This window comes from Martes martes (genome assembly GCF_963455335.1).
Source record: "Martes martes genome assembly, chromosome: 11".
Lineage (NCBI taxonomy): Eukaryota > Metazoa > Chordata > Mammalia > Carnivora > Mustelidae > Martes > Martes martes.
This window is the reverse complement of record NC_137899.1, coordinates 95457874-95484189: the sequence shown is the minus strand read 5'-3', so window position 1 is coordinate 95484189 and position 26316 is coordinate 95457874. Positions and strand designations below refer to the sequence as shown.

At 45.5% G+C, this 26316-nt stretch overlaps 2 protein-coding genes across 5 annotated transcripts in view; one reads left to right on the top strand and one right to left on the bottom strand.

Moving 5' to 3' along the window:
- The window catches only part of DENND11 (DENN domain containing 11), a gene marked incomplete at its 5' end in the record, with an annotated part of 52306 nt that extends 43619 nt beyond the window's left edge, over window positions 1-8687 (top strand). The window contains one exon of the mRNA XM_080819059.1: window positions 8266-8687. Coding sequence (XP_080675185.1) covers window positions 8266-8395 — 130 coding nt within the window. The 3' untranslated portion in view covers window positions 8396-8687. The remainder of the gene's footprint in view (window positions 1-8265) is intronic.
- AGK (acylglycerol kinase) overlaps window positions 3362-26316 on the bottom strand; it is a 71605-nt gene continuing 48650 nt past the window's right edge. For 2 of the 4 annotated variants that reach the window (XM_080819060.1, XM_080819061.1), the window contains exons 10-16: window positions 21679-21758; window positions 18619-18676; window positions 14320-14467; window positions 13802-13899; window positions 7260-7330; window positions 5312-5396; window positions 3362-4382 (exon numbers count right to left, since the gene is read on the bottom strand). In XM_080819060.1, coding sequence (XP_080675186.1) covers window positions 4245-4382; window positions 5312-5396; window positions 7260-7330; window positions 13802-13899; window positions 14320-14467; window positions 18619-18676; window positions 21679-21758 — 678 coding nt within the window. In that variant the 3' untranslated portion in view covers window positions 3362-4244. Of the gene's footprint in view, window positions 4383-5311; window positions 5397-6063; window positions 7331-13801; window positions 13900-14319; window positions 14468-18618; window positions 18677-21678; window positions 21759-26316 lie in introns of all 4 variants that reach the window. The other 2 variants (XR_013967676.1, XR_013967677.1) reach the window with 2 other exon arrangements.

Genomic DNA, 26316 nt, shown 5'->3' with positions numbered 1-26316 from the left:
TTTTCTATCAATATTACTATGTGATGAGTGGAGTGTGCAGATGTTGAAATGGAAGGAGATTCCCAAACTATAAGCCTTGAAAAAATGCGAAGTTTTGTAATTTGGAAGCAACTGAGACCCCATAAACGTTTTAGTATTTGTTTTCGAGAGTGAGTAAGGAGATGGTGCTGTGAAATCTAAACCGCACTCTCTAGGAGATGAATGTGACAGCCTGGGGGAGGATGACACGGTCCCCGACCTTAGGGAAAATTCTTGTACAGTGTGTAAACGTGATAATGCTGATTAGGGAGCCTCTTACTAGAGTGGTGTGGTTTTATAACCTGGCACTTTAATTCTTTTCTGGAGCCGGAATACAGGGGCAGTTGGATGAAACTGCACATTTAGAAAGGAAGTGAAAATTTCATAGTGCTTATAAATGAAGATGGAGAAATAAAGCCCTTTAGAGTTATTCTAGAAGCCCAGCATAACTTGGGCTTTTAGCGGTAACATAACCTCAGTTCAGAAAATTTATTTACTTACCACGGGAGAAGGATAGGTGTGAATTACTTACGTTGGTTTTAGAATGCGGGTTTAGACTCACGATACATTTACTCTGCTTTTTTGAGGACAGGTAGGGAACACAGGGGTAGGTTAGGGCCTTAGAAATTAGCCAGGGATTATCCACAAAATGAAAAATCCCCACAGTGGTCACTAAGTTAGCTGGTTGCAAATATACTTCATTGCTGTTGGAGTGAAAACTTCCTTAGGCCAAATCGAGCGAAGATAAAAGTAGACAAAAATTCTGAAGGTGGCATGAGGAAGAGTTGGTAGCGGGCGCCCACAAAGTCCATCGTTAGGAAGAGTATGGAGTCTGTGCTTTCGAACAGACTGGGCAGGAGACTTTAGAGGTATAGAGTAGAGGAAAGCAAAATTAACCTCCTACCTACCCGAGCTTATTGGGTAAAATTTTTTATTTGTTGTAGGTCTGGGATATAAACCTTTTCTGAAAAAGGAATACTTGTAGCCTTGGAAAAATGGTTTTCCTCTTTCTCCCCAGTTAGGATCAGCATAGCCTCCGTGTCGCCTTAAGTGTCAAACCCCTACTTGGATTAATACCCCAGCGTAAGACTTAGAGCAATAGGAGACACTGAATCTATTTTTGTTTAAATTCTTTATCTCATAGTATGAAATTAGTAAGACAGTTGATCATTTTACCCTGAATTCTAGTGCATAGAAGTATGTTGTTCTGTTTCAAATGGTAAGAATTTTAAGGGCCTGAAGCTAGGAGTAAATGTTTAACTGATTTTGTTCTGTGGTACCAGTGACATCTGCATATACCCTGTCTGTAGATATCTGAACCAGGCTGCGTGCAGAGAGGTTGATATAACTATATTTACAGAATACAGTTTTTACAATTAAAATTCAGATTTTAACATGAACGTGTCTGCTGCAGTCCTTCCCCGGCCTGAGAGATGGGTTTGTGGCAGGAAGGAGGGGTGGCCCGCTGGAGGAGCGGGACCCGAACGCGGACAGCACGGTGACGACAGAGCCCGCCAGCGAGTCTGGGGCCCTTTCTCCGAGAGGCCGCGGTCCGCGCAAACCACCTCCAGGTGATGGGAACAAGAGCTGGGCCTGACTGTACCATACGGAAGAGAGCCCTGCACACACATAGCCACACGCTCAAGTTTTATTTCATTTTTAACCCTTTGGGGAGTTCTTTTAAGGCAGTACAGGGTAGATTCCTAATGTCATTGGCGCTTGTGTTCAAAGCTGGGTTCCTCCTTTCCAAGGTCTGTGACCCCCATCTGACGTCCCCTACTTGCTAGGGCTGGGGTGAGAACCGAGGGAAGTCCTTGCGTGTGTAAAGAAGGCACCGACACGTTGTCACTACGGCTGTGTGCACGGACCAGCCATGGGGCTCAGCCAGCGACTTGTGTCCTGGAAGACATCTGTTGGGGTTTTAGTGGAAATCATCCTAGCTTCTGAGTAAAGCCTTAGCCAAAGATTTCTACATGCAGGAGGTGGTCAGGGCTCTCCTCCACGCCTGCCTTCAGGGCCGGGCTGCCAAGGCTCTCTCTGAGCTGTACTGCGCGTGTCCTTCCCGTGGACACCGTGCGCCAGGACCAGGGCAAGAACAAGGCCGTAAACGAGAAGAATGTTCTCACGGGAAACAGCCTGAAGCAAGAAAGCAAAATTCCCACAGGGATCACGGATTTCAAAAGGAATAAGAATATTAATCTCTTAAATATCCTTCCCCGATCTTATGCCCCGTGCTTTCACTGGACGGATCAGAACCGCTAAAATACACACACGTGCCGGCCGCCCGCTGATCAAGGAAAAAGCCAAGCAGCGTGGGCGCCGGTCCTTTACAATCTGTCAGAAAACCGAGATGGTTCGGGACTCGCCTGGCTCCCGGAGAAACTGTCCCCGCGCCCCTCTGTGGGCACCAGGGAGTGGGGGCTCCTTGTGCAGGTTTGGACCCACCTGTTTTTGGGCAGCAAAGCACAGCTTTTAACACCTCTGAAGGACAGAACTGAACAGGTAAGCCTTGTTTTTAGTGCTCTTTCTTCATATGCTCTTTGTAGCTGCTTTATAATCCTTTTAAGCATTGGTCTTCATTCTCCAGGGGATTCATATGGTCCGAAAACTGATCTGTCTGGGGAATGAGCTTGTGGCCAAGGCCTGTGAGTTCTGCTTCCCCTTCCCCCCTTCACTCCGTGCTCCCTCTTTATAAAAAGAAAGGCTCAAAAAAAAAAAAAAAAAAAGCTCATAGCTCATGCATTCCGGGCACTGCCCTCTGGAGTATGGAAACCTCAGGGGCAACCAAACACAGGAAAATCCTGATGGTGGCATTAAAAATGAATGATAAAGCCTGACTTACGAATCCTTAGCAAATCAGGTACTTTCTAGTTCTCTATCAACAAACAAAAGGAAGATCTAATCAAGCTATTAAGTTAAAAGGGCTGTATGACATGAGAATTCTTTCTCTTGTCTAACTTAGGTGCTTCGACCTATAAAAAATGAAACAAGGAATATAAATGATGTTGAGTCCTATTTTAATCTTAGCTGTAAATAATGTTCTTGGACTCATTAAGGTAAAGAGCATTCTAAAAGTGTTAGTTTTTAATTATCAAAAATTTGCAGTATTGTTTTCATCAGTACAGTTAATCCTGTACCAAGTTAACACTCAAAAATTATTTCCACTTATATTTTTGTTGGCAAGAAAATAGGATAAAAGTGATAAAATGTCAGGCCTGAAAATAGATTACATTATGATAGCATTCTTTGCTGAACACAGAATGGAAATACCAAAGAACCTATTGGTTTCTTTTTGTTAATGGAGAGTAAGTATCAAATTGCTCTACATTTAAATTGCACCAAATATGTTAAAAGAGTGATATAACAGTTTTATTTTAAAATAATCAATATTTACATGACACCAGGAAACACATACTTTGGCAACTCTTAAGTTGATATCTAGAAGGGGGATACATGATCTTTCAAAATGCTCTTAGGGGGTGCATAAGCATAATAGCGGGGGGGTATGCTTTACAACGGTGAACAGGTGAGGTTGGGGGACCTCTTGGAGTAGAAGCACCTGGGGGAGGGTGCCTGCTTTTTACAAATGCAGATTCCTGGGCTCTACTCCCAGACTGAGTGACCAGGTTTGGGGTGAGCCCCAACCCTGTCAGTTTTTAACATGCATCCCAGGTGGTTCTCATGCAAACCCACAGTTAAGCACTACTTTAAAAAATAATACAAACTAGCCTTTTACAGTTTCTTAGTGAAGGCTGAAGACAAAAACCCCTCCCAGGTCGTTGGATTGAGCGTAGAACTGAAAAAAACTTAATTCGAATCTGAGCTCAGAAAGTAGCAGCACCCGTGGAGAAGCCTAGAAAAAGGACGGCAGCGGAGAGGGCAGGCACCCGCACCCCCTCAGGTCCCGGGAGCGAGACCAGGGAGGCCTGGACTGTGGCTGCACGCGTGGGGACCGAGGAGGTCTAGCCCTTTCCCAGCCTGCGCAGGCGGGCCTCTCCGGACCCCCCGGGGGGCAAACCACTGGAGGAGGGAGCAGGGGGCGCAGCGAAGGCTGAGCACGCGCTAGCGGGAAGCTCGGAGTAGGGGGGAAGCACTGCGAGGGCGGGGTGCTTGCCATGGAGGTGCCCTGGGATCCTGGGACAACACTGCGGGGACAGGGCAGGCTTCTGGTCCCACTGGAGGCCTAAAGTGCAGCGTGGGGGTGGCCGGCTCCCCACCTTGATGGCTCACGGGGCCGCGCCGGGCAGCATCTGTTCCCTCTTCCTGGGATCGCAGAAGAACTGCAGCTTCCTGGGGAGCAGCTTCACCTGCACAGGCATCGCCTCGTACTCCTCACTGTCGATGCTGAAAGAGCCCCCCGTGCCCTGTGGAGGAGAGGAGATGGGGGTCGGCTTCTATCGCCTCCCAGAGTATTTGGGGATTTGAGAAACAAGGCCATGATTTAAAAATATTGACTAAAATACAGGGGTCCTGCCGCACCTTCCAGGAATTCCTCAAATACAATGTTCTAGGACCTTCTCAGCCCTCAGCTGAGGAAAGCCGCGATGTCCGCTCGTTATTTTCACGGTTCTTCTTTAGGACTTACTAGGCTTTAGCCCTCAAGTACAGCAACATCAATGTTACAGATTCTGTAAAACCTTCCCTAAGTCATGCATTTAGTTCAACAGTGGCCATGTTGAAACGACAGTGCCACCCACTGTGGGGAACAGCGTCTGTTTTACCTACTATCCTTTCTGAGTACCGGGGGATGACGGGCCCGAGTGTGCAGACGCCATCTGCGGGAACTTCCTCCGGAGCTGTGACTTCTAGGATGACTACATAGTTTAGACTACATTCCTAACATTTCCCCCACTTATATAAGGTATTCCGAGCTCCGCATTTTGTAATACAGGAGACCACAGTGCCACCCCAAAAACCGTTTCCAAGACCTTTATTTACCAAAAAAAAAAAAAGAAAAAAAGTGAAGGTAGGCTCCGCTATGAGTATCTGCCAACTAGAGAATTCTGTGTGTCTTAAAGCACAGTAACCTCTGCATCATGGACATGCAGGAAACTAAAGGCCAGGAGATGTAAAGATCACCTTACAGAACCGCGCTGACCAAAGCCGGAAGGCTTCAGGAGTCCCCAGCTCAGCCCCAGACTCCAAAGGGCGTCCTCTCAAGTATCCCTTAACGTCACCCAGAGCCTGGCCAAGTGCTCAGCCTATACTAGGCAACCAGACATGAGGGTCTGTTTCTAGAAAGGAAGACGGGCCAAGAACGAACCCGACGCCGTGGGACGGGGACCCCGCTCACCTCAGGAAGCAGCAGAGTGCACTGGCTGGCCTGGAGACACTCGGTGCCGGCCGCACGCAGCTCAGGGTCCCTCACCTTTCTGCTTCTGTCGGTACAGGAGAAAGCACGTTCAGACACCAGGCTGGAGCCTGCATGCGACCCCAAGAACGTAGCGAGCTCCTTTGTTGAGCTTAAACAGATGGACTCATGCTATGCTGAACCATGGAATGTTGTGAATAACTTTCCCACAATGATTCTGCTTAGCAGTGTGACAGGTATTCCAGAGTGAGGAGGTTAACCTGCTGTAGAGAACTGCGTGTGAAGTTAAGACTGAGTGATTCTGTACCTAATTCTTGGGTCCTCAAAAATCCTGAATTTAGAAATTAGACTGAAATGAAATTTTTTTAGGGAAAATACTAAACTTGTGTTAGCTGGTACTTGTGAGTCTATCATTACTTGAAGGAGAAAACATTTTTTAAAGTAGACATTTCATATATATGATTCTCTATAGTCATTAACAGTCTGCTTAGCATACTACTATCTCTGCCTTATAGTAAACTTATCAGACTACATACACACACACACTCACACTCCCTCTCTCTCTCTCCTCATGCACGTACATCCTTGGGAGCCAGTCGTGGTCAACAGGATGAGTAAAAGGTAATCCAAGTAAATCAGTCCATTCTTTTTATCATTAAATGATAACATTAATTCTTTAGTATATGAAGCTTCAGAGTTTTCTAGAGTAACCTCACAATGTTCTAGTCCCATACCCAGAGGAAGCAGACAGTATTCAATCTCACTTCCTGTAGAGACCAAAGGAAGCCGTGTTCCTGCTGCCGAAGGTGAGGACAGCGGTGGTGCAGAACATCTGACTTCACCTGCATTAAGCAATAGAATCGGTTTTCTATTTTGGGATGTCAGTTTTATGGAGGAGATTTGAGTACAGCTGGCCCTGTGGGCCAGACTCTCAATTAAGACAGTGTGTGGCTTCTAGACACTCTCTAGGAGAAGGGAAAGGTTTCCCTTTCTTCCTTCTACTACAGATACAGCGAGGGAATCAAAGGCTGCAGAATCAGCTCTTCAGCATCTGAAGAATTTGTACCAAAGGCAAGAACACGACAAAGCAAAGACGTTCTGCCTCGGGTGCTGGTGCGGATAATGGAGTAGCCATGGAGACCGGGCTAGGGCAGCAGCGATGTCTGCTCCTTTCGTGGGCACAAGAGGGAGCTCGGAGACAAAGCAGGACGCACCATCGCTGAGCAGATTCCCAAGGTGCCATGGCAACCTGTGGGCTCAGAGGCTGCGCTCAAGCAGCCGGGTGGGGGTCAGAGCGTTCTTAACCAATAAACCTCCGGCAGAGGTCGGGCTTCACAAATCAGACAGGACTGGGACGTTATTTTTTAGTGGAAAAGGGGGAAAGCCTGGAGATTGTGCAAAGTGCTCCATACCTCTGCGGGTTTTCCATTACTGCCCTGGAAGGACAAGGTTGGGTGAGGTGCTTCCCTGCGAGAAAGACTTTCCCACACGTCCTCTCATCTGAGACTGCGAAACAAGCCTGAGGTAGTTAGAGGTGATCACAGTATTCCGTTCCACAGAGGAAAGGACCCAGAGGATTTACCGATCTGTCCCAGTCGTGAGGCCATGATGTGGCGGGATTGAGATTTGTAGCCAGCAACTCTGACCCTGAGCCAAGGTTTTGGACACTGGGCCATGCTCTCAGGAATCCTTCATCTCCCTGGAAAGGCAGCCTGCCCCTACACTCTGATTTTCCCAAAACAAACAGGAAAGGCCGAAGTAGGAGAGGTACATCCTACATGTCAACCCAAACACTTGAAGGAAAGAGGCTACACAGTCCCCAAACCACACAAGTCCTCCACTGGGTCTGCGACTTCATGGGGATCTGCATAGTAGGTGCTAGAATACAAACTACTCAGCCCATGTTTCCTACAAACCGCAGCCCACTTACCCTATGGTTATGAAGTCTCCTTTGCTGACCGTGTCGGGTTCAATGCAGATGTTCATGAAGTCTTCTTTGCTCTGCAAGGTCAAGAAGACTGACATTAATCCTCCCCATTTTGGCTCATGCAGCCTGTTGTCCTCCTTCAGCCTCAGAGGTTCATATCTCAAAGCTATTTATTATATAGAGACCTTCACTTTTAGTAACTTAATCCTGAAAATGTATATGTATTTTTTTTTTTTTAACATTAAGACCCTTACTGAAGTACAATTTACATACCATAAAACTCATCACTACCCAGATAAGCTAAACAAAAACTCAGGTTTGTCAGAACTCAGAGTAGGAGGTTTGGGAAGTTCTGACACTAACCATCACAGCTGTTGTGGTCTCTGGGGTCCCCTCCCCGTGGGTCAAGTTCCAGCCCATCTACCCCAGCCGGCCTCCACCTTCACTGTGCGTCAGCATCACACCACACCCACGGGATCAGCTTCTTGCTATGCAGAGCCCGAGTATGTGCGGGGTTTTTTGTTTTTTTAAAGATTTATTCATTTGAAAAAACTGTGTGTGTGCAAGAGAGGGGAGGGGCAGAGGGGAAGAATCGTCAAGCCGACTCCCCACTGAGCGCAGAGCCTGACATGAGGCTAGATCCCATGACCCAAGAAATCAAGACCTGAGCCGAAACCAAGAGTCAGATGCTTCAAGGAGTCACCCAGGTGCCCCCTAAGTGTGTGTTTTCAAACGCGCTGTGTGCAGTTTTGATGTGCAACCAGAGGTGAAGGGCAGTAGTCCCTTTCTGCCATGGTGATAGTTTAAAGACTTCTCATTACCATCCAGCAAAAGGTCTGGAAGAACTGAGCTCCAAGGCAGTGGCTATAAAACCAGACCTGGTTCTTGGGCCACTCCCCCCAGTTCTCTTCCAGTCAGTGGCTAGCAGTTCGAACCAGGCTCTCTCTTTAAATCAGAACCCACGCTTCTCTGCGTGCTTCAAACACAGGTATTGTTTCTTCTTGGACAGGTTCACAATCTGTTGCCCCAGGATAATCCATGAGCTGCTGGGAGCAGACAGCCTCTGCCTAAGATTAAAGAGCACCACCGAAGCACAGCTTTCTCCCTCGTCCGGGAATTACAGAACACAGAGGCGATGACTTGGCTCTCAGCTCACCTTTTATGCAACAACTTAGTGTCGACTACCATAAATTCTTCTAGGTGCTTGGGTTACTCCAATGAACTGAAAAACCAAGTATTTCTGCTTACGAAGAATCTGTCTTCTACTGGGGAGTGGAGGGAATAAACCAAAATATAAAATCTAACCATAATAAAGTAACGAGTTACAGGATATCTTAGAAGCACAGAAACAGGAAATTATAGAGAAAAACAATTGGTAAATTATAAAGTATATTAGAACATAAGTATATTAGAAGTATATGAGCATTTATTAGAAAAATGACAGGAAAAAAAAAACACAAGAAACACCAGATGGTGTGGGTGGTAGGAGTGACATTTTTAAAGACAGGGTCTGGGTGAGCCTCATCGAGAAACAGCTCTGAGCAGACATGGAGGAGGTGAGAGAATGAGCAAGGGGGGTACCCAGGACCATGGTTCTCCAACGTGAGCAAGTATCACCTGGAGGGCCTGTTAAAACTCAGACCCCGGCCCCATGCTCAGAGCTGATGGTTCAGTAGATCTGGGGTGAGGCCCAAGAACGTCCATTTCTAACGAGTTCCCAAGGACTCAAACCACTGGCCTGGGGAAGGGCGATCCACACAGAGGAAACCGCCAGGGCAGGGCTGTGCGGAGGAAGCACACCTGACCCGGGAAAGAACAGCAAGGAAGCCGGGGTGGCCGGAGCAGAGCGAGAGAAGGCGACGTTGGGAGACGAAGTCAGAGCAGAGGGGAGGCCGGAGCCCAAGGGTCTGTAGACCATTACAAGGCTGTGCGGCTGAGTGAAATGAGGAGCCGGTAGAAGATTCCAAGCAGAGAAAATATGATCTGCTGCTGTAGTTAGAGAGTTGGGGGAGAGGGGGTGGAGTCAGGAATCCATGCACTCACCCAGGTAAAAGACAGCGGTGGCTTGGAACAGTTAGCAGGGGCGTTGTGTTAAGCGCTGGCAGTATTTAGAAGCCAAGATTAGACGTGAGGGGGGACGGGGCAGCTGCAAGAGGCCGGGCCTGAACAAGCGCATGCACGGAATTACAGCCACCAGCCGAGGGGCGGACTGGATGGAGCACGTCTGTCGGCAGGTGGAAGGGAAGGCCAGCCGCTCAGGGTGGGACACGCGGAGACTGAAAGGTGTATTAGCCACCTGAGAAGAGAAGGTGAGTAGACAGTTGTACATAGAAGTCTAGCGAATAGTCCAAGTGCAGAAATCAACGTACGGTACTGACCAATTCACATGACACGACTATCTCAAAAGATGCTGGAAAGAAACTGGATAAAATTAAATACCCATTCATGATACAAACTCTTCGTAGATTAGGAACAGAAGGAAACTTCCTTATTCTTATAAATGGTATCTGTAAAAAAAATCCCACCAAACTCAAGAACATAGCAATGAAACCACATATATATATACATACATACATACATATATATATGTAATATACACACACACACACACTCACAATATGTGTGTGTGTGTGTGTGTGTGTGTGTGTAAAAGGTTTTATTTATTTGTCAGAGAGAGAGAGCAAGCGAGCACAAGCAGGCGGAGCAGCAGGCAGAGGGAGAAGCCGGCTCCCCGCTGAGCAAGGAGCCCAATGTGGGATCATGACCTGAGGCAAAGGCAGATGCTTAACCAACTGAGCCACCTGGGGCGCCACAATGAAACCAGCAGGAGTCTGACAACAATGTTGCTATCGCTATTCCTACTGAACACTGGACTGAGGTCCTGGCCAAGGCAGTAAGGTGAGAGAAAAGATTAGAAGGCTTAGTATTTGAAAGGAAAAACAAAACTTGCACTATTTGCAGCTGATATGACTGAATCTATACAAAATCCAAAGGAATCCATAAATTAGTAAGAATTTAGTTATAAGGTTGTTGATCCAGTATCAGTATTAAAAAAATCAATTACATGTCCATCTAAATCAAATATTTAAAAACAAAATTTTAAGGGATACCATCTATAATCGTATCAAAAATTAAGATAACCAGGAACATATCCAGCATATCCATAAAACCTCCCTGAAAGGCATTAACAGCCTAACGAAGAGCTATGTCACGTTCATACAACAGAAGAGTCAATATTAGAGAAGTGTCATTTTTCCTCCAATTGATCTACAAGTTCAGTGTAATCCTGTGATCAATATAACAGATTTTTTTAAAGATTTTATTGATTTGACAGAGAGAGATCACAAGTAGGCAGGGGCGGGGGAAGCAGGTTCCCCGGTGAGCAGAGAGCCCGATGTGGGGCTCAATCCCAGGACCCTGAGATCATGACCTGAGCCGAAGGCAAAGGCTTAACCCACTGAGCCACCCAGGTGCCCCAAATAAGAGATTTTTATATGGAACTTCATAAAATAAACCTTCTAAGGGATTTATAGAGGCCAAAGAGCCAAGAATAGCCAAAGAGACTCTTAAAGGAGAAAAACAGAGGGGACTCACTGTAAAAGGAAGATAATCAAAAGCAGCACAGTACTAATACAGGTTTAGACAAACGGAGCAACTGAAGAGAGAACCTACAAACACGCCCAAGGGACACCAGCTCTCACTGTAGAATAGGGGCTTACTTCAGTAAACGGTGCTTGGACAAGTGACTTTCTCTGGGCGAAGATTATAAAATCAGAGCCTCACCTCCATCGTTCACAAAACTCAATTATAGGTGCAAGTGTTTCTTTTTAAAGAAAAAGAGAATCATGTAATCCATATCATACCAGCCTGGGTTTTAACAATACATGATGAGTATCTTTCCGTGTCACTAAAGAGAGAACGTCTTAAATAAATGTACCAGAATGGATTTCATCAGTCCCCCGGTTCATTTGTTTCGCATATTTTGCTATTATAAATACAGTGAACAGAGCTGTACAAGAGATCCTAATTTTCACACATTCCACACCCCTTAAAGCCTCTTTGACTCTGAATGTACTTTTATAAATGATAAACGAGTTTGGAGCTATCACATGGCAGCTTCATTGTCTTTGAATATTTTATTGCATTTGCTTTTATTTTTAAAGAGGTGTGGAAACAGAGAACGAATGTGCTGCTCCTCGTGATAAGCAGCACAGAATCTTACGCTCTCATAATTGGCACCAAGATTAAAAGCACTCGGCACTCTGCATGTGGCTAATCTGGGGCCACAATCACAGCCTGGACCCAACTCCATCGGTTCATTGGTATTCCGTCATCAGAGAAAAGAGCCATGTTAAACAGCAAGAACAAAATACTAGAAATACCTATTATCAGAGACAAGATATAAAAGCAATGTATAATTAGAAATTTTATCTTTCTTTTTGAAATTCCTCTAGCATAGAATCTGTTTTTTTCAACCTTAATACCTCCATTTTCACCAGTCTTTGCTGAACTCCATTATGTAAGAAATAAGGGAATGACTACACCATGTATGTGTATGCATCTGATTATTCCTGTAGGACAAACTCCTAGAAATAGAAGCACACCCTTGGCCCTAGTAAGTCTTTTTTAGATGCTTTGGAGAGACCAGCAAGACACCGAGAAAGGGTGTCGTGATTTATAGATCGAGCAGGATTGCATGAGCGCCCATTTCCCCATGCACACCAACATGGCACAACCCAGCATGCTTAATTTAGGACATTTCTTTGTTCTTTTAAATTTGCATTTCTTCGATTTGAACACTTTTCCTGTTTCCTGACCTATCACACGCATATAAAAGTTATGTCTTCATGGTAATGTAGTTGTAAGAATTACAGGAGTTGACACGATGTAAAATTCTCAGGGCAGTTCCTGGCAGAAAGGACGTATTCAGCACATAGAAGCTATTTTTCCAAGTTTATGTTCTTTGTGAATTTCTGTTTTTGCCTGTGCCTGTTACTTAAAGGAGTCCTTTGCCTACTTCTTAAGAGTTTGTTGGGGGGCTTGGCGGGCTCTGAGCCAGTATATCTTTTCCCAGATACCAAAGGTTTTACTAAGAATAAAGGCCCGCCTACCGTAAGGAAAGCTATTAACTCCTGCTCTAGCACATTCTTTTTCCCAATTTGTCATTAAAGTTTTTGTTTCTAGTTTCTTCAATTGTAAGTAGACAAATGCATCAATATGATTTTTGCCTTAGACGCCATGCTTAGAAAGGCCTGGTCCTCCCCACATTTATACTGATAATCACCTCAATTTCACTCTATGCTTCATGAATTTCCTAATTTAATTCTTCAGTCCAACTGGGAGGTGAAGGAAACTGTTATCCACATGTTTTACAAAGGACATGTGTTACTTTCCTAATTAGAAAACAACTCGCTCCTCCACTAAACATCAGAGTCAGACTCCTAGGCGCATGCGCACGTTCATCAACACGTTCAAGTCCACCTGCAGCTTCCAGACGGACCAGGTCAAGTGTGCGCGACTATGTGGATCTGCATAAAACCCAACATCGTAATGCGTCCACAGGTCAGGGTAGCTTTCCTATTAGCATTCTTGCGAATACAAACTACTCAGGTTTCTTCTACAGCACAGGTCAGGAAACTCTGGACGGCCACAGAGTCAGAGGCAACGACCGACTCTGCCATCAGGGCACGAAAGCAGCCCCAAGCAGCGTGCAGGTGAATGAAAGTGGCTGTTCCAATAAAGCTTTTCTTATGGATATTGAAACCTGGATTTCGTAGGCTTTCTGCACATCACAAAATACTCTCTTGATTTTCTCACAGCCATTTAAAAACGCAGCGTCAATTCTTAGTTTGTGTGCCACCTAAACAAAAATAGGGGGCAGACTAGTTTTGTTAACCTCTGCTGTATTTCAACATTTTTTTAGCATCTGGTCAAGAGGCGCACCATCCAGAACTTTCTGCACCAACAGCAACATTTTGTATCTGTGATGGCGACTGTTTTCCAGTGCAGCAGCTGCTCGCCACATATGGCTAATGGGCACCGGAAGTGAGTGCTAGATTTTATCTGACTCAAAGAGCCACCATACTGGACCGTGCGTGTCAGCAGAGGGCACTCTATGTGTATGAGTATGTGTATTTTTTTTTTCTCCTGGAGACCTAAATCCATATATTTAATATAGTCACAAAAATAGTGGTATTCACTCAAGTAAACGTTCCACAATTTTTTATTCCTGAGACAAAAGGGAGCAGGCTAACTTTTTGTTTCTAAAGGTCTTCTGCCCTCAAGCCTCAGAAAGCCTGGCGGCTACGAAGCAGGGCCCAGAATACTGGCTCAGAGCCCGCCAAGCTTAAACCTCCCGCCTCACTCCACTGTTTCTTCCCATTGCTATTATTCCTTAAAACCACACCATACGCTCTTTCCCCTGATCCTTTCTTCTCGCCCCAAAAAGGCTAAAATAAAAATACCCAATTAGCGGAAGGGCAGGTGGCCTTTGTCACTTTCCCCAGATACCAAAGGCTTTGCTAGTAAAAAAAAGGCCCGCTCACCGTCAGGTCAAGGTGACTGTTCCGCGTCGTGATGGACAGTTCGATGGTGGACAGCTGCACTTCTTTCCAGACCTCAGGGCTCACCTCTTGGGAAAGGGCTGTGTGGGGGCATTAGATTCGGGTCAGTTTCTTCCGCTAACATTTCCCCACTCCCCCACCAACGGCGAGCTGCTGGCGCTCAGCCTGGCCACCCAAGCCTGCCTGCGGACTCTCTGCCTCAGTTTGATTTATCACCTAGCTTCTCACACACAGGAGGAGGAGCCAGGCTCCCAGTTAAGTCTCTATACCCAAACATCCCTGCCAAAGCCAGCACGACGACATAAAGGTCAGTGCCAGAAAGAGGGAGCCATGATCTGTCACCAGTGACGCAGGCTGTTCCCATGCATCGGACAGTGCTGGTTTGGGTCGTGCTCTGTGGCACAGTGGCCCTTGAAAGGCCTCTCCTGCATGAGGCAAGTGGTTCACATGGATCTGGGGGCCCAAACCAACCAGGGCTCTGTACCCAGCACGCGGCTCACCGTCCTGCGGCTGCGCCCAGTAGGACGCGAGCCTGCGTAATATTCTCCTGTACAAAGAGGGCCGAGGAGGGTTCTCTTCTGCTGCACTGGGAGGTCTCTCTATAGGTCCCGTGTACGAGATGGATGCTTGATGTGTCTGAGGCCACTCCTTTTAATGTGAAGAGAGAAAAACTTGTCATGCGCACCAAAGTCCAAACTCAGGGAGGAGCTCTGCAAAGGTTAGTCATCCACCTATGCCTGCCTGCAAGCAAATTAATCATCTCATGGAATGGAATTAGCTCTACTCTGGAGCACGGACTCCGCAATTTCTTTTCCTACTGAGGGCTGGTCTTGAAAACCATGAACTGGGTGACGGCTGCCTTCAACTGCTCTCACACACACACAGCAGAGAAGTCCAAGCAGACTAACCACTGTTTATACTTGTCAAAAAAAAAAAAAAATCAGTACAAATGAAGAGAGAATCATCCCATAATAAATTTATCTTTGGTTTACAGATGGTGACACAAAAATGAAATGCGTCAAATACCTTCTTCCCTTCCGGAATCCTATTCCACTCAGAGCCCAGAATGGCTTAGGCTAGCCTCGTGATCGAGCCAAGGCTTCAAAGACCATCATTCTCAGACTCTAGATTGTCTGTCTTCTAATTCTTGATACCCCAATCCAGTCTCATCAGTGTCCACAGGAATAATTAAAACACTCCCTAGTCACTCAGCCCCTGATGCGCTCTCTAACCCCCTGGCCACCCACTTCCACGGCCACATCCTGGTCCTTCCTGTTACCCAGAACTATTCCATCCTGGAAATCTAAAAGCTTGATGCCTTACTCTCTAACCACGTCCCATATTCTTCTGTTCTTCTGACTGGTTCTTTGTGTTCTTTGTGTTCAGTGTGTCTCTCAGGGTGACCCACTCCCCTGTTCTCAGGTTTCCATGCGGTGAATGACAAAGGAGTAACAATTCTGGCTCCTCTCTCTCTCTTTCCCTCTGTCCCCCGAAGTGGCTGTCCTGGGGATTCACTGCTTCCTCATGCAGTTGGCTTCCTATGGCAGTGTCTGCCCTAAAGGAGTGTCTGCCCTAAAGGGATGAATTCAATTCAGAGTATCTGGAAATCTGTGACCGCATTATCTAAGCTATGTCCTTTAGTCCTGCTGACATTTAGAAAGCTGGTATTTTGATTTCCATCTGCCTGGTTCCTGCATTTTTTTTCATAACTTGGTTCAAACTCCGAAGAGTAAGAGAGGGGTGTTATATTTTGGCCCCTGAAGATCCAACCCCACACCAAATTTCCAATCCCACTGAGAATTCTAGTCCCTGACCACACCATTCTCCTTCAGTGCCTAACTAACAGCTGATTACCTTAAGTCACTCTTTTTCCCATCACTGTTGGTCCTCCTGTGTCTTTGGTGTTACATCATGCGCCCTGAAAAGCCCCTATTCTGGATCAATCCTGTCACTAGCTATCTGTATCGCACATTGTGGCCCCATGTTATCAGAGGGGCAACCAATACTCCGGCTCAGTACACCTGTGCCATGACAAATTCTTGGTCCCAGGTCTTCAGTACCACTCGATAATCCTTCCAAAGCTCCCTATTTTCATCTCTCTTCAAAATCCCCCACCGCTACCACCCACCTCACTTTCAACAGATCACCTTGCTCCCCATGCTTCAGTGAGACCATCAGGACGTCAGGGAGAACTGCCTAGCGCTCTATAAATTTGTTTGCACCTGGACCTCTGTTCTAGTTTTCTCCTTTCTCAAGGAAAAAGGCGCCCTTCCTCTGCCCAAGGCTGACCCAGCACTGCGGGCGCCACGCCCTCGCCCCTGCGCCCGCGCTTTGCCGACTCAGTCTTGCTCTGCATCTCCTTGTCTCTCACTCTTTCCTTTCTTCTTGGCTTTTATTTCAGGGTAGAAAGACACAGCCCCTCTCCAATCAATAAAAACCACACTCGGCTGGCCCCATGTTTCTCACTAGCTTTTGCCTTTTCTATCTCCTTCCTTTCGAAGTGAGGCCTCCTGGAGGAGCGCCCCAGCCCTGCTGTCCATGCGGCTAACCCTACCTTTATTCCCGAACTTCCGTCCATGGGGCTCAGCCCCTCTACTTGGGAGGTGAGCAAACCTTCAGAGGCTGCTGAGTGCAGCGGGCACCTTCCTGCCCTGATTTAGACCCTGTGCTGCCGCTTCGTGACGCTCTGGCTCCCGCTGCCTAGCGGGTCTCTCTCGGGACTCTCACGGGGACCGCCCCTTCCCCTCAGGTTTCACGGGCAGCTCTGTGGCTCTTCAAATGCTTCCATTCCTCCGGGTTATCCCTGGCCTGTCCGTGCCATGTGCCAAACTGAAAATTGCATCTTTCTTCACACACGTGATCCTATTCTAATCTTGTCAGTGTTCATGAAAAACTCTAGATTGCCAACTAGTCCGGACCTCATCACTTCTCCCCTGGCTTACTTGAACAATCTTCTATCTGGTGCTCTTGCCTTAAACACCCACAAGCAATCTCTTGTCTACGCTGCTGACAAATAACTTTTCTGAAATGCAGATCCACTCATGTCTTTCCCCTGCTTAAGACTCAGTAACTCCGGGGTGCCTGGGTGGCTCAGTGGGTTAAAGCCTCTGCCTTTGGCTCAGGTCATGATCTCAGGGTCCTGGGATCGAGCCCCGCATCGGGCTCTCCGCTCAGCGGGGAGCCTGCTTCCCCTCTGTCTCTGCCTGCTGCTCTGCCTACTTGTGATCTCTCTCTCTGTGTCAAATAAATAAATAAAATCTTTTTTAAATAAATAAATAATTAATTTTAAAAAAAAGACTCAGTAATTCCCCAACACTGTCGTGGTCAAAGTCAGCTGCCACAGCCCAACCTGCCACCACCTCCCTTCCCACCCCTCGAACCCCCCTTCCTGCCATTCTGTTGTCCTGGCCACGTGACATCACGGCCACTTCCCACGTCCTGGCTCCTCCACCTGGAATACCCTTTATGTAGTCCTGCGTAGATTCAAACTTGAGAGGAAGTGTTCCCTGCCCTGGGAAGGCTGCTGCCCCTGAGGCAGATACAATTGCCCCCCCCCAATCTGCTCCCACCTTATCTTTCCATAGGCTCTCCCAGCACTTGCCACGCCCCTGCTTTACTGGTCCCTCACACTCCCCAAACACGGATCCTCCTTGAGGGCAGGAACCTGCCTTACCTGACTTTGTATTCCAAGTAGATAGCAGGGCTGGCCACACTAGATATTTAATAACCATTTGCTGAAGAAATGCTGGGAAGAGTTTACAATCTCCCTGATGTGACAGCTTACACACACAGCCACTCTGCTCTCCCCAACGGCACCCCCACTCCACCACTGAAATTATGCCCTTAAGCAAGAGTAACAATGCATTTTACTAAAACGGTCTGCCTTCAGTGTAGAAAGGCATTGCCCTCCAAGTTCATGCTCATAATCATGTAAACTGGCCACCCCCAGTACTTAGGGGTTTTGTTTTTTACATTTCTTTAACGCAACAAGAATTTATTTAGAAGGGAAAGGGAGCTATGTTTTCCAAATGTTCTGAAATGGACATGCATCACTTTTACAATTAGAAAAACACTTGATGCTCTGAATATTAACATCAGAACCAATATTTTCACAACAAACTTGATCTGCCAATTTTCAGACTGACTTGCCAACTTTTGAACATACTGCTTTGATTTGCATAAAAGCTGAACACAGGATGTCATCCACAGATAAGGATGACTTTGCTATTAGCATTTTCATTAATATACACCATTCAGCTTTTCTCTATGACAACATTTGTCAGTGGACAGGCTATAGTAGCAGCGCCCGATGGGATGGTCTCTGATGCTAGAAATATTCCCTATTTGTACTGTCCAAGACAGTAACCACTACCCATATTTTTGTTAGCACAGTTTGAAACCTACTCTATTATACACAAGCCTGTTCAATTACATACATTCGGATGCAAATCTCCAATTCATTTCCAGATACTAATGCAGACACCCTTACAAATAATTGATGAGATACAGGCATTCTACTCCAGGTTTGTCTGGCAAGAGTGAGTGAATAAGCAAAAGGAAGTGGAATATCAAAGAGAAATTAACTATGGGTTTGGTAAGGGAAGGAATGAGCTGGTAGATGAGGGGTGATGGCTTATGTAACAGGAACGCTTCCTGCATTCGTTTCTGAGTAAATCTCCCCCATTTGGAACATGTCATATGTATCTGTAACAGGGAATTTTTAAAAATCCAAACTGACACATCACAGAGTAACAACAAAATAACACAGGGCAACTTTCTACACTGGAAATTTCATTTACCTTAAGAGTGCTGAAGAAGTGAGCTGCTTTGGTTTTTAGAGGCCCGAGATACCAGTATCTGAGAATGATCAAGACAAAAACCTGGTTAGAACATTAAGAGAACTCGGAAAGGGCTAGACATCATTCAAGAAGAATAGTATGTTAAAAGTGCCCCTCCACTGTGGACACCCTGCACAGTTACCTCCAGTGTGAGGGGTGCACTATGAATACACTACTCCCAGCTCTGGAGGCCTGGGGATTGTGCTTTAGCAGAAAAAAAGAAGGATAGTTAAGTTTTTCATCTACATTTCAATGTCGTGTCAAGTAGCGCGTAATGAGTTACACAGTGGAGAGACCCTTGCAATTTACAAGAAATACATAATCAGCGTCTCCCTCTCTGAATTCACAGGTATCACTAATATATACTCTCAACCACAGAATACAGCAGAGTCTACATTCAAAAGGGCAGTGAGTGGAGGATGGTGAAGCCACAATGAGACGCAGATGCCGGGTGGTCTGGTGTGTGACTCACATGCTAAGTGTGAGTGGATCCTGTCTACCATGTTCTCTCACACACAGACGAGCACACGCACACACACGCGCATACCACTTAAAATCTGTAAATCAGCCTAACTTCACATTACTCATGTTATGCAGCTTCTAAACGGGAAATGTTAAATCTGGGAACGAAGAGTGTCTACTGCATACTGCTAAATACATAAAAGCTAGTGTAGAGAGAAAGATGCCTAATGGGAACTAGAAAAGTGACATAAAATAGATTCCTCTCTTAAAATTTATCTCTGTCTCCTACCAGCTCATCTTAAGGGCTCCCTATTTGATTCCACTCAATATGCATTTATTTAGCATTTACTATGTATATGAAGGAAAAAGAAGTAAAAGCATAAAACTCCTGCCTTTGAAGGCTTATAATTTGAGGCAATAAAGCCCAAAAAAGTAACAGAAAACAATAAATGGCTGTGTGTGTGTGTGTGTGTATATATATATATATCAGTGCCAACTGATATATAAATAAATAGAATATAACATATGATATACAAATATATACATATATATATACATTTCACATATATATCATGATTTATTGGTGAGGAGAGTCAAGGGACAAGAAATCACTACGGACTGAAAATCATCGGGCAACCAAGCCTGCATAAGAGCAAAGTAAGGGCATGGAATTTAGAGAGATAACCGGTTTAGATTTAGATCCACGAAAGAGGGAAAGAAGTCATTCTAGGCGAGAGGAGTAGCAAAGGCACAGGAAACACTGAGAACAGTAGCCACAGCAAAGACTTAAAAGTAAAGATACATAACTGTAGAATGAGGGTTGATGACGGATCAAGCTGGGCCTTGAATGCCAGAATAAGGGGGTTAGATAGAATCCAACGAGCAATGTGGAGCCATCCTAAGAATTATTCAGGATCACACTGTGATGCTATCCTAATGAGGGCCTTGATCATCTGATTTTTTCTAAGCTTACATAATAATTTGTTTCATTTCCCAGCTAGCCAGAGAGAAAGGCAGTTTATTCCTAACTATCCACAGTTCCACTCATCTCTACCAATGACACTATGCCTGTACCTAATGGCCAGCTAGGAAATCATTTCTCGCATGCCCACTGTTTCTCCAATGGCACACAGAGGGGCTCCATGGAAGGTCCCGGTCGAGGTGTTAGATAATCACCACCAAAATTTTAAAATTCACTGTTCAAAAATCAATCAAAAGAGGGGCAAGCGTGTGAGATCCTCCTAAGGGGGCCGACCTATGCTAGGGCTCAGTTGTTGATTAACACATTTCATGAAGCAATTTGTTCTCACCAGACATTTTCAGGGAAAACAAAGCAATTACTCTTGGCGAGTTGCTGGTATTCAAGATCACAGATAAAACATAAGGTGATTTGTTGGGTTGCCTGGGTGGCTCAGTTGGTTACACGTCTGCCTTTGGCTCAGGTCATGATCCCAGGGTCCTGGTATCAAGCCCTGCTGTGGGCTCCCAGTCTGCTGCTCCCTCTGCCCTTACCTCCTCCCCCCACTTGTGCACTCTCATTTGCTCTTATTTCTCTCAAATGAATAAAATCTTTAATAAAATAAAACACCATATGGTAATTTGTGGAATCAAGGTAATCACGGCCAACTTACAAATAAAAACAATGTAAAATGCTCAACAGCACAGCGTGTAAAACAATACAGCACCTCCCTCTCTGGCATTCCACCCTGGAGAACCTCATTAGCAGGAATAACAAAGTAAGACAAGTAAGAGAAATTTCCATAAAGAAAGCGTGGCAGGAAAGCTTATGAGGGGCAAGAGGCATCTTCTTGATAAAAGCTGTGAGACTGATCATAGTTCATTTAAACCATACTAAAATCATAAGCCAACGTTAGGGAAAAAAAAAAAAAAAAGGTAAAGAGAAAGCACTACCCACCAGACACGGAGTCAGTGCCCCCTCGGGAAGCCTGCGCCTGCACCACCCTCCACTTGGAACAGGACACGCACAGCCGCTTTCCAAGCCAACATTTTCATTCGGCACAGTGAACTCTCCGAAAAGAAGTCCACTCCCATGGAAGCCAGCCACGGCCCTCTCCTCACTGCCTCGGAGAGGCCCGTTTCCTCCAGCTCACAACACAGCCCAGCGTCCGCCTTTCCTTCCGTCTGCAGCCTGTGGTCTCTCGATCCACTAGGCTTTCAACAAGAATACCTCTCAGAGCCAGTCTCCCAGGGCTGGAAAAGCTCCATGAGGCTGGGCCGCCCGCAGGGCTGGCCCCACAGGCTGCAGGATGCCAGGCAACTCCAGGCCAGCGTGAGCCTGCCCTGTGCTCAGACACCATGGCCAGAGACACGGATGGGGTCTTGGCCGCTTCACTGCCAGCGAGTGTGGAGGAAATGGGCAGCTGCCCTAGCCTTTCTGTGTGTCAGATCTAAACCTCTGTCTCTCTTATTCATAAGTAATTCAACGTCCAGGCCCATCCAATTTCATCCTAGATGACCACTGTATATTGAAACCGCAAAGACGGGAGCAGAACAAGAGTTTTTAAAAAATCATCCCGCATCAGTACAGTAATGCTTTACTTGCTAACTTTGACGCCAGCATCTCTGAAGGATCCCCATCGAAGGCCGGTCACTGCGAACACGGGCTGTTCCTTTTCACCCTGGAAGTTAAGTACATTCATCTTCAGTTAAGGATTACAGTTACTTGGAATGCTCTACAGGTAGGTCCCCAGCAAATGCTCAGGGCCTACTTTTCCTCAAACCAAATTCTGGAAAGATGTTCAGAATCTCGGAAATTAACCGAGTAGTTAGTAAAAGGACCTGAGTAAACCACACTGTAAAATGAAATTAATTTTTCTGTAGTAGACCTCGTGAATCTGCTGGCCAGGAACATGTTACCGTACTTCAGACTTAAATTACAAAGTGGCTGACTACACTGGCTCATGGACCAGTCAGTCACTGAGTCGGCCGGAATTTCTCCTCTCTCAGAGACACGTCCAAGGCAAAGCTAATTTAAGCCTGCATTCTCTTTAGTGGTCCAAGAGCTCTCAAGTCAGAGGAAAATCCTGGTACTCTAGAACGTTTCACCTGAATATCTAAAACTACAGTCAGGTCTCTGTCATAACAAGTCAGAATAAAAAGTGATTCGGATTTAGTCCAGTGCTTTATGGTAAAATATCGCATGTTACGATCAGTGAGTTACTAATAAATCTATGAGTTAAGAAATAGAAAACATGCACAATCGAGCCACTGTCTTTAAGAGCTTGTACTTCATGACGGACCTTCCTTAGAGTATAAATATATGTGTGTGTATATGTGTATATAGATACAGATATATAAGTCATAAAAGGTCCTTTTCCCATAGCTCAGAATTACAGCCAAAGCCCAAGACTCTGCCCATATTCTAAACAGAGCTGTCACATGTGAGACACACGACTCCCCAGAACTTGCTAAATGGGGAAAGAATCAGTTCGATTTCCATTAAGCCATCGTACAACCAGCATCGGTGGACGATTAGGAACGGGAGGAGCCTTGACACTGTCAAATGCTGGTCTAGAGAAAGGACGTGAAGTCTTCCCCTCCATCGCACTTTACGACACCGAAACGAAGTGAAGGATTTGCAGGAGAATCATGCACTAATAGGGGCAGCTTACAAGGAAAGACACTGGCCTCTCGTCCTCGGTGTGTACCTGCTCAAGCAGCACATGTGCTTTTCTGTCCCTGCACCAGCTTAAGCAAGGAGGAGGGAACTCGGGCGAGGGACGGTGGTGCACAGAGGTGCTGGTGAGGCACCTCAGCCCAGCACAGCAAGGATATGCTAGTGTCCTGGGGCCAAGGGGATGTTGTGGAACACAGCAGGGCCTGGAACCATCCTGATGGTAGAAAGCTCACCAGTTTTCTCATGGAATTATCACTAATGAATACATATCCCATATTAGGGACTAGCGATACAAAAAGTATCTGCCCTCAAAGAGCTCCGGGTGCGAGGGGGGTATGCAGACATACACAATGACAGCACAATGCAGCGGGTTCACATGACGCAGACAGGCGTCGAGGTTTATGAAAGCACAGAGCAGGTGTGACTGTATGCGGCTGGGTAGGGAGGGGGCAAAGGAGACCGATGGCCAGTAAATACAACCTTTATAAACATTTAATGTTTATAATAATAATATAAACATTTAATTTATAAACAATTTTTATTAAAAAACTTAATACTACATTAAATTTTAAAGAATAAACTGCCAGGATTGAGGCAGGTTGAGAAGCATGGAGAGACAGAAAAGAGAGAAGAAAGGGTGGTCCAGCGTCAGGGAGAGAAGCAGCACCGTGTGAGTTTGCAGTATCTACAGGAAATACGGGACTATTTCCCCCAAGTGTTCCAGAGGGACTAGGAAGTGTCACAGCTAGTAACGACAGTAATGATGATAGAGGATTCCATGATGAAAGGAGTTGAGAAATACCAGAACTCCTTGGTTTGAAACATGTTTACTGCAGTTCTTCTTAGGATCTTTAATATGTTAATGTACATTATAAACTTCCAAAAGGAGAAATACACAGTTTCCCTGAATTGTTAACTACACCCCTTCTCTGGGAGGCATTCTGCATAACTAATATTCCTCGGGAAAGGCTGAGCTAAAGCATGCACTGTCACACCACGTCCTGGTTTAGTACTCAAGCCTTCCCAACTGCTGCACTAAGAATATTTTCTCTTCCTTCGGGGGGCGGGGGGTAGGAATATTCTGTCAAGATTAGCTGCAGAGCCGTGTAAGCTCAAGGTGTCATTGATTTGAGGTGCTATTCCTAGCTAGGGATGGGACTCTGGACAATAGGAAATGAGTGTAGAAAGATCTAGAGAAGCCCAGCTATCAGCCAGATGGGCACAGAGCCCCAGGGTTCAGGAGAGGCCTGGGGGTCCATAATGGAGAGACTGGTCCCTGTTGGGGTGCACAAAAAAGATGAACAAGGGCAGGCAGACAGAGCAGAAGCCGACAGACAAAATACCACCGGATGTTAACCCGACGAAGGCCTGGGTGACAAGAGTATCAGATGGACAGGTCAGTAAACAAAAGCAGACACAAAAGACAGGCACACAGCCAGATTTTAACAGCAAAGAAGATATGTTGTCCCAAGTCACTGACCCCCTGGAAAGAGAAAATGGCCTAATGGTTTGCTAAAACAAAACAACACAACACAAAACAGAACAAAAAACTAACTCAGAATTCTGGTTGGAATAAAAGCTTAAGGGACAGTGAAAAGAAAACCATTTTGGTCAACTAGGTAGGTAATTCTTAATTCCTAATCCAGGAATTTTAGGAACTCTAAAGAGATAGAAACAAATAGAAAAAATTCAGAAGTACTGAGGTTTTGCTCAGTCAGGGTTTTAAAAGAAGAAAGCCAGGCATGACAGAAGAAAGGGAGAAATTCTAACTTCCACCAGCAACCCTATCCTCCTCTTTGGGTTCTCGGTTGACAGGTTCTAAGAATTCAACTGACGGAACAAAAAGAAAGAACTAGAAAGACTTCCATAAGTCTTTCCAGTAATTACTTTCAAGTCAAATACTAGGCTTTGTAGGTGTCCATATGGGAAAATATCCTTCAGAAATCACAGGACCAGGTGCCACAAGTGATACCACCTGGACAAAACAGTCACGTCAAAAAGCAATGGACCGTAAGACAGAAAAATCTAGATTCTACTTCTGCCTAGCATGACTAGTCATTTTTTTCACTCTGTCAAATGAAAATACTAAGAGACATCTTGTCTTCTTAACCTGGAGGTCCAAGCGAGACATAAGCACACACTGCAAGAAGCTAAACACAGAGCATCACGGTAACGTCCAAGGACTGGATCTTCGGAGACGCTCCAGTTATTGATGTTTAATTGGCTTTGAGTTTGTTTTTTAAAAGAAGAAGAATCTGATATCAGGCCTTAACTATAATGCTTCCCCCCAAATTCTGAAAACAATTTCCAGGAAGAAGGAAGACCGAGAAGACAGAGTCAGCGTCATGGTGCCTCAGAAGCCACAGTGGAGGCTGCTGTGCTACGCTTCCGCGGGACTGACTCGTGAAGTTTTCTGCTTCCTGGGCTGTGTCATCAACATACAGAGCCTGTGGCCAATTTGATACTGGTTTCATTAATTCACAAAATCAGTACTTTTGGAAGAAAAGAAAAAGAGGAGATAAGACTTTTAAATATAAGCACAAGCCACAATTTTCAATTAAATCCTAACTACCCTGGAGTGTATTACTTCTCACGCTCTTATACGCAGCCGTCAGTCACCTAGTTGTTAGGAGATACAGCCTGAGTCACCTCCTCTGGTAAATAACATTTTAATATCTTCATAGATGCCAATCTGTGCTGCCTTCCTAGACTAGAATTTCTTTCACAGAGTCCTTCCATTTTGTGAGAATGACTTAGATTTACTATACGCTAAAGAACCCAATGTAATTTAAATCACTTTTATCATGACCAGTCACGTCAAGGTGGGGAGTCCAGGCATCACTACACGAAGAACAAAAGGAAAACAGGCTGTAAGCGCTTAGGTTTGCCAATTGCAAATATGCGTCTGGCCAATGCTGTGTAACAGCAGTATTTCAGGACTGAAGTTCAGCATGGTGACACAGTGTGGAACCTTCTTTCAGAGATATCAGGGAAACTTGAGTGAATATAAAATGTTTGGAGCCTCTGAAGGGCAACCTGAGTGTAGCTGGTACATTTTAGGACCGACTGTGAGTAAATGACAGGGCTCACTATTCATAAATTTGTTTGGCGTTAAGGCTCAGCCTTCTCAGGCATCTGCCCTTTTGTGGTGGTCAGGGCGGGGTGGGGGGATGATGGGGAGGTGGTTGATGAAGGAGGAATAGCTACTTAACTATTACATAGTGAGGGTATCTTTGTTTCTAGGAATTAAATTCTTTTTAAAGAGAGGATTCCAATCAGGAATCTGGAATGGCTACTGGGTTGCCTTCCTTCCAAAATTTTTCTTTTGGAAAAATGTCAAACCAAGAAACTCTTTAACATATAATGAACACTGTTTATCTCTCTCGACTGCATTCACCAGCCACCAACGTTTTCCCCCACTGGCTTTATCTGGGTGTGTACATTTTTTGTAGTTTTGTTAAATCATTTGCAAATAAATGGAAGACTTCATGGCCCTCATCCCTAAATATTTCAGCATGTATCTCCCAAGAACAAGGATAGATATATGTATAATGCTATCA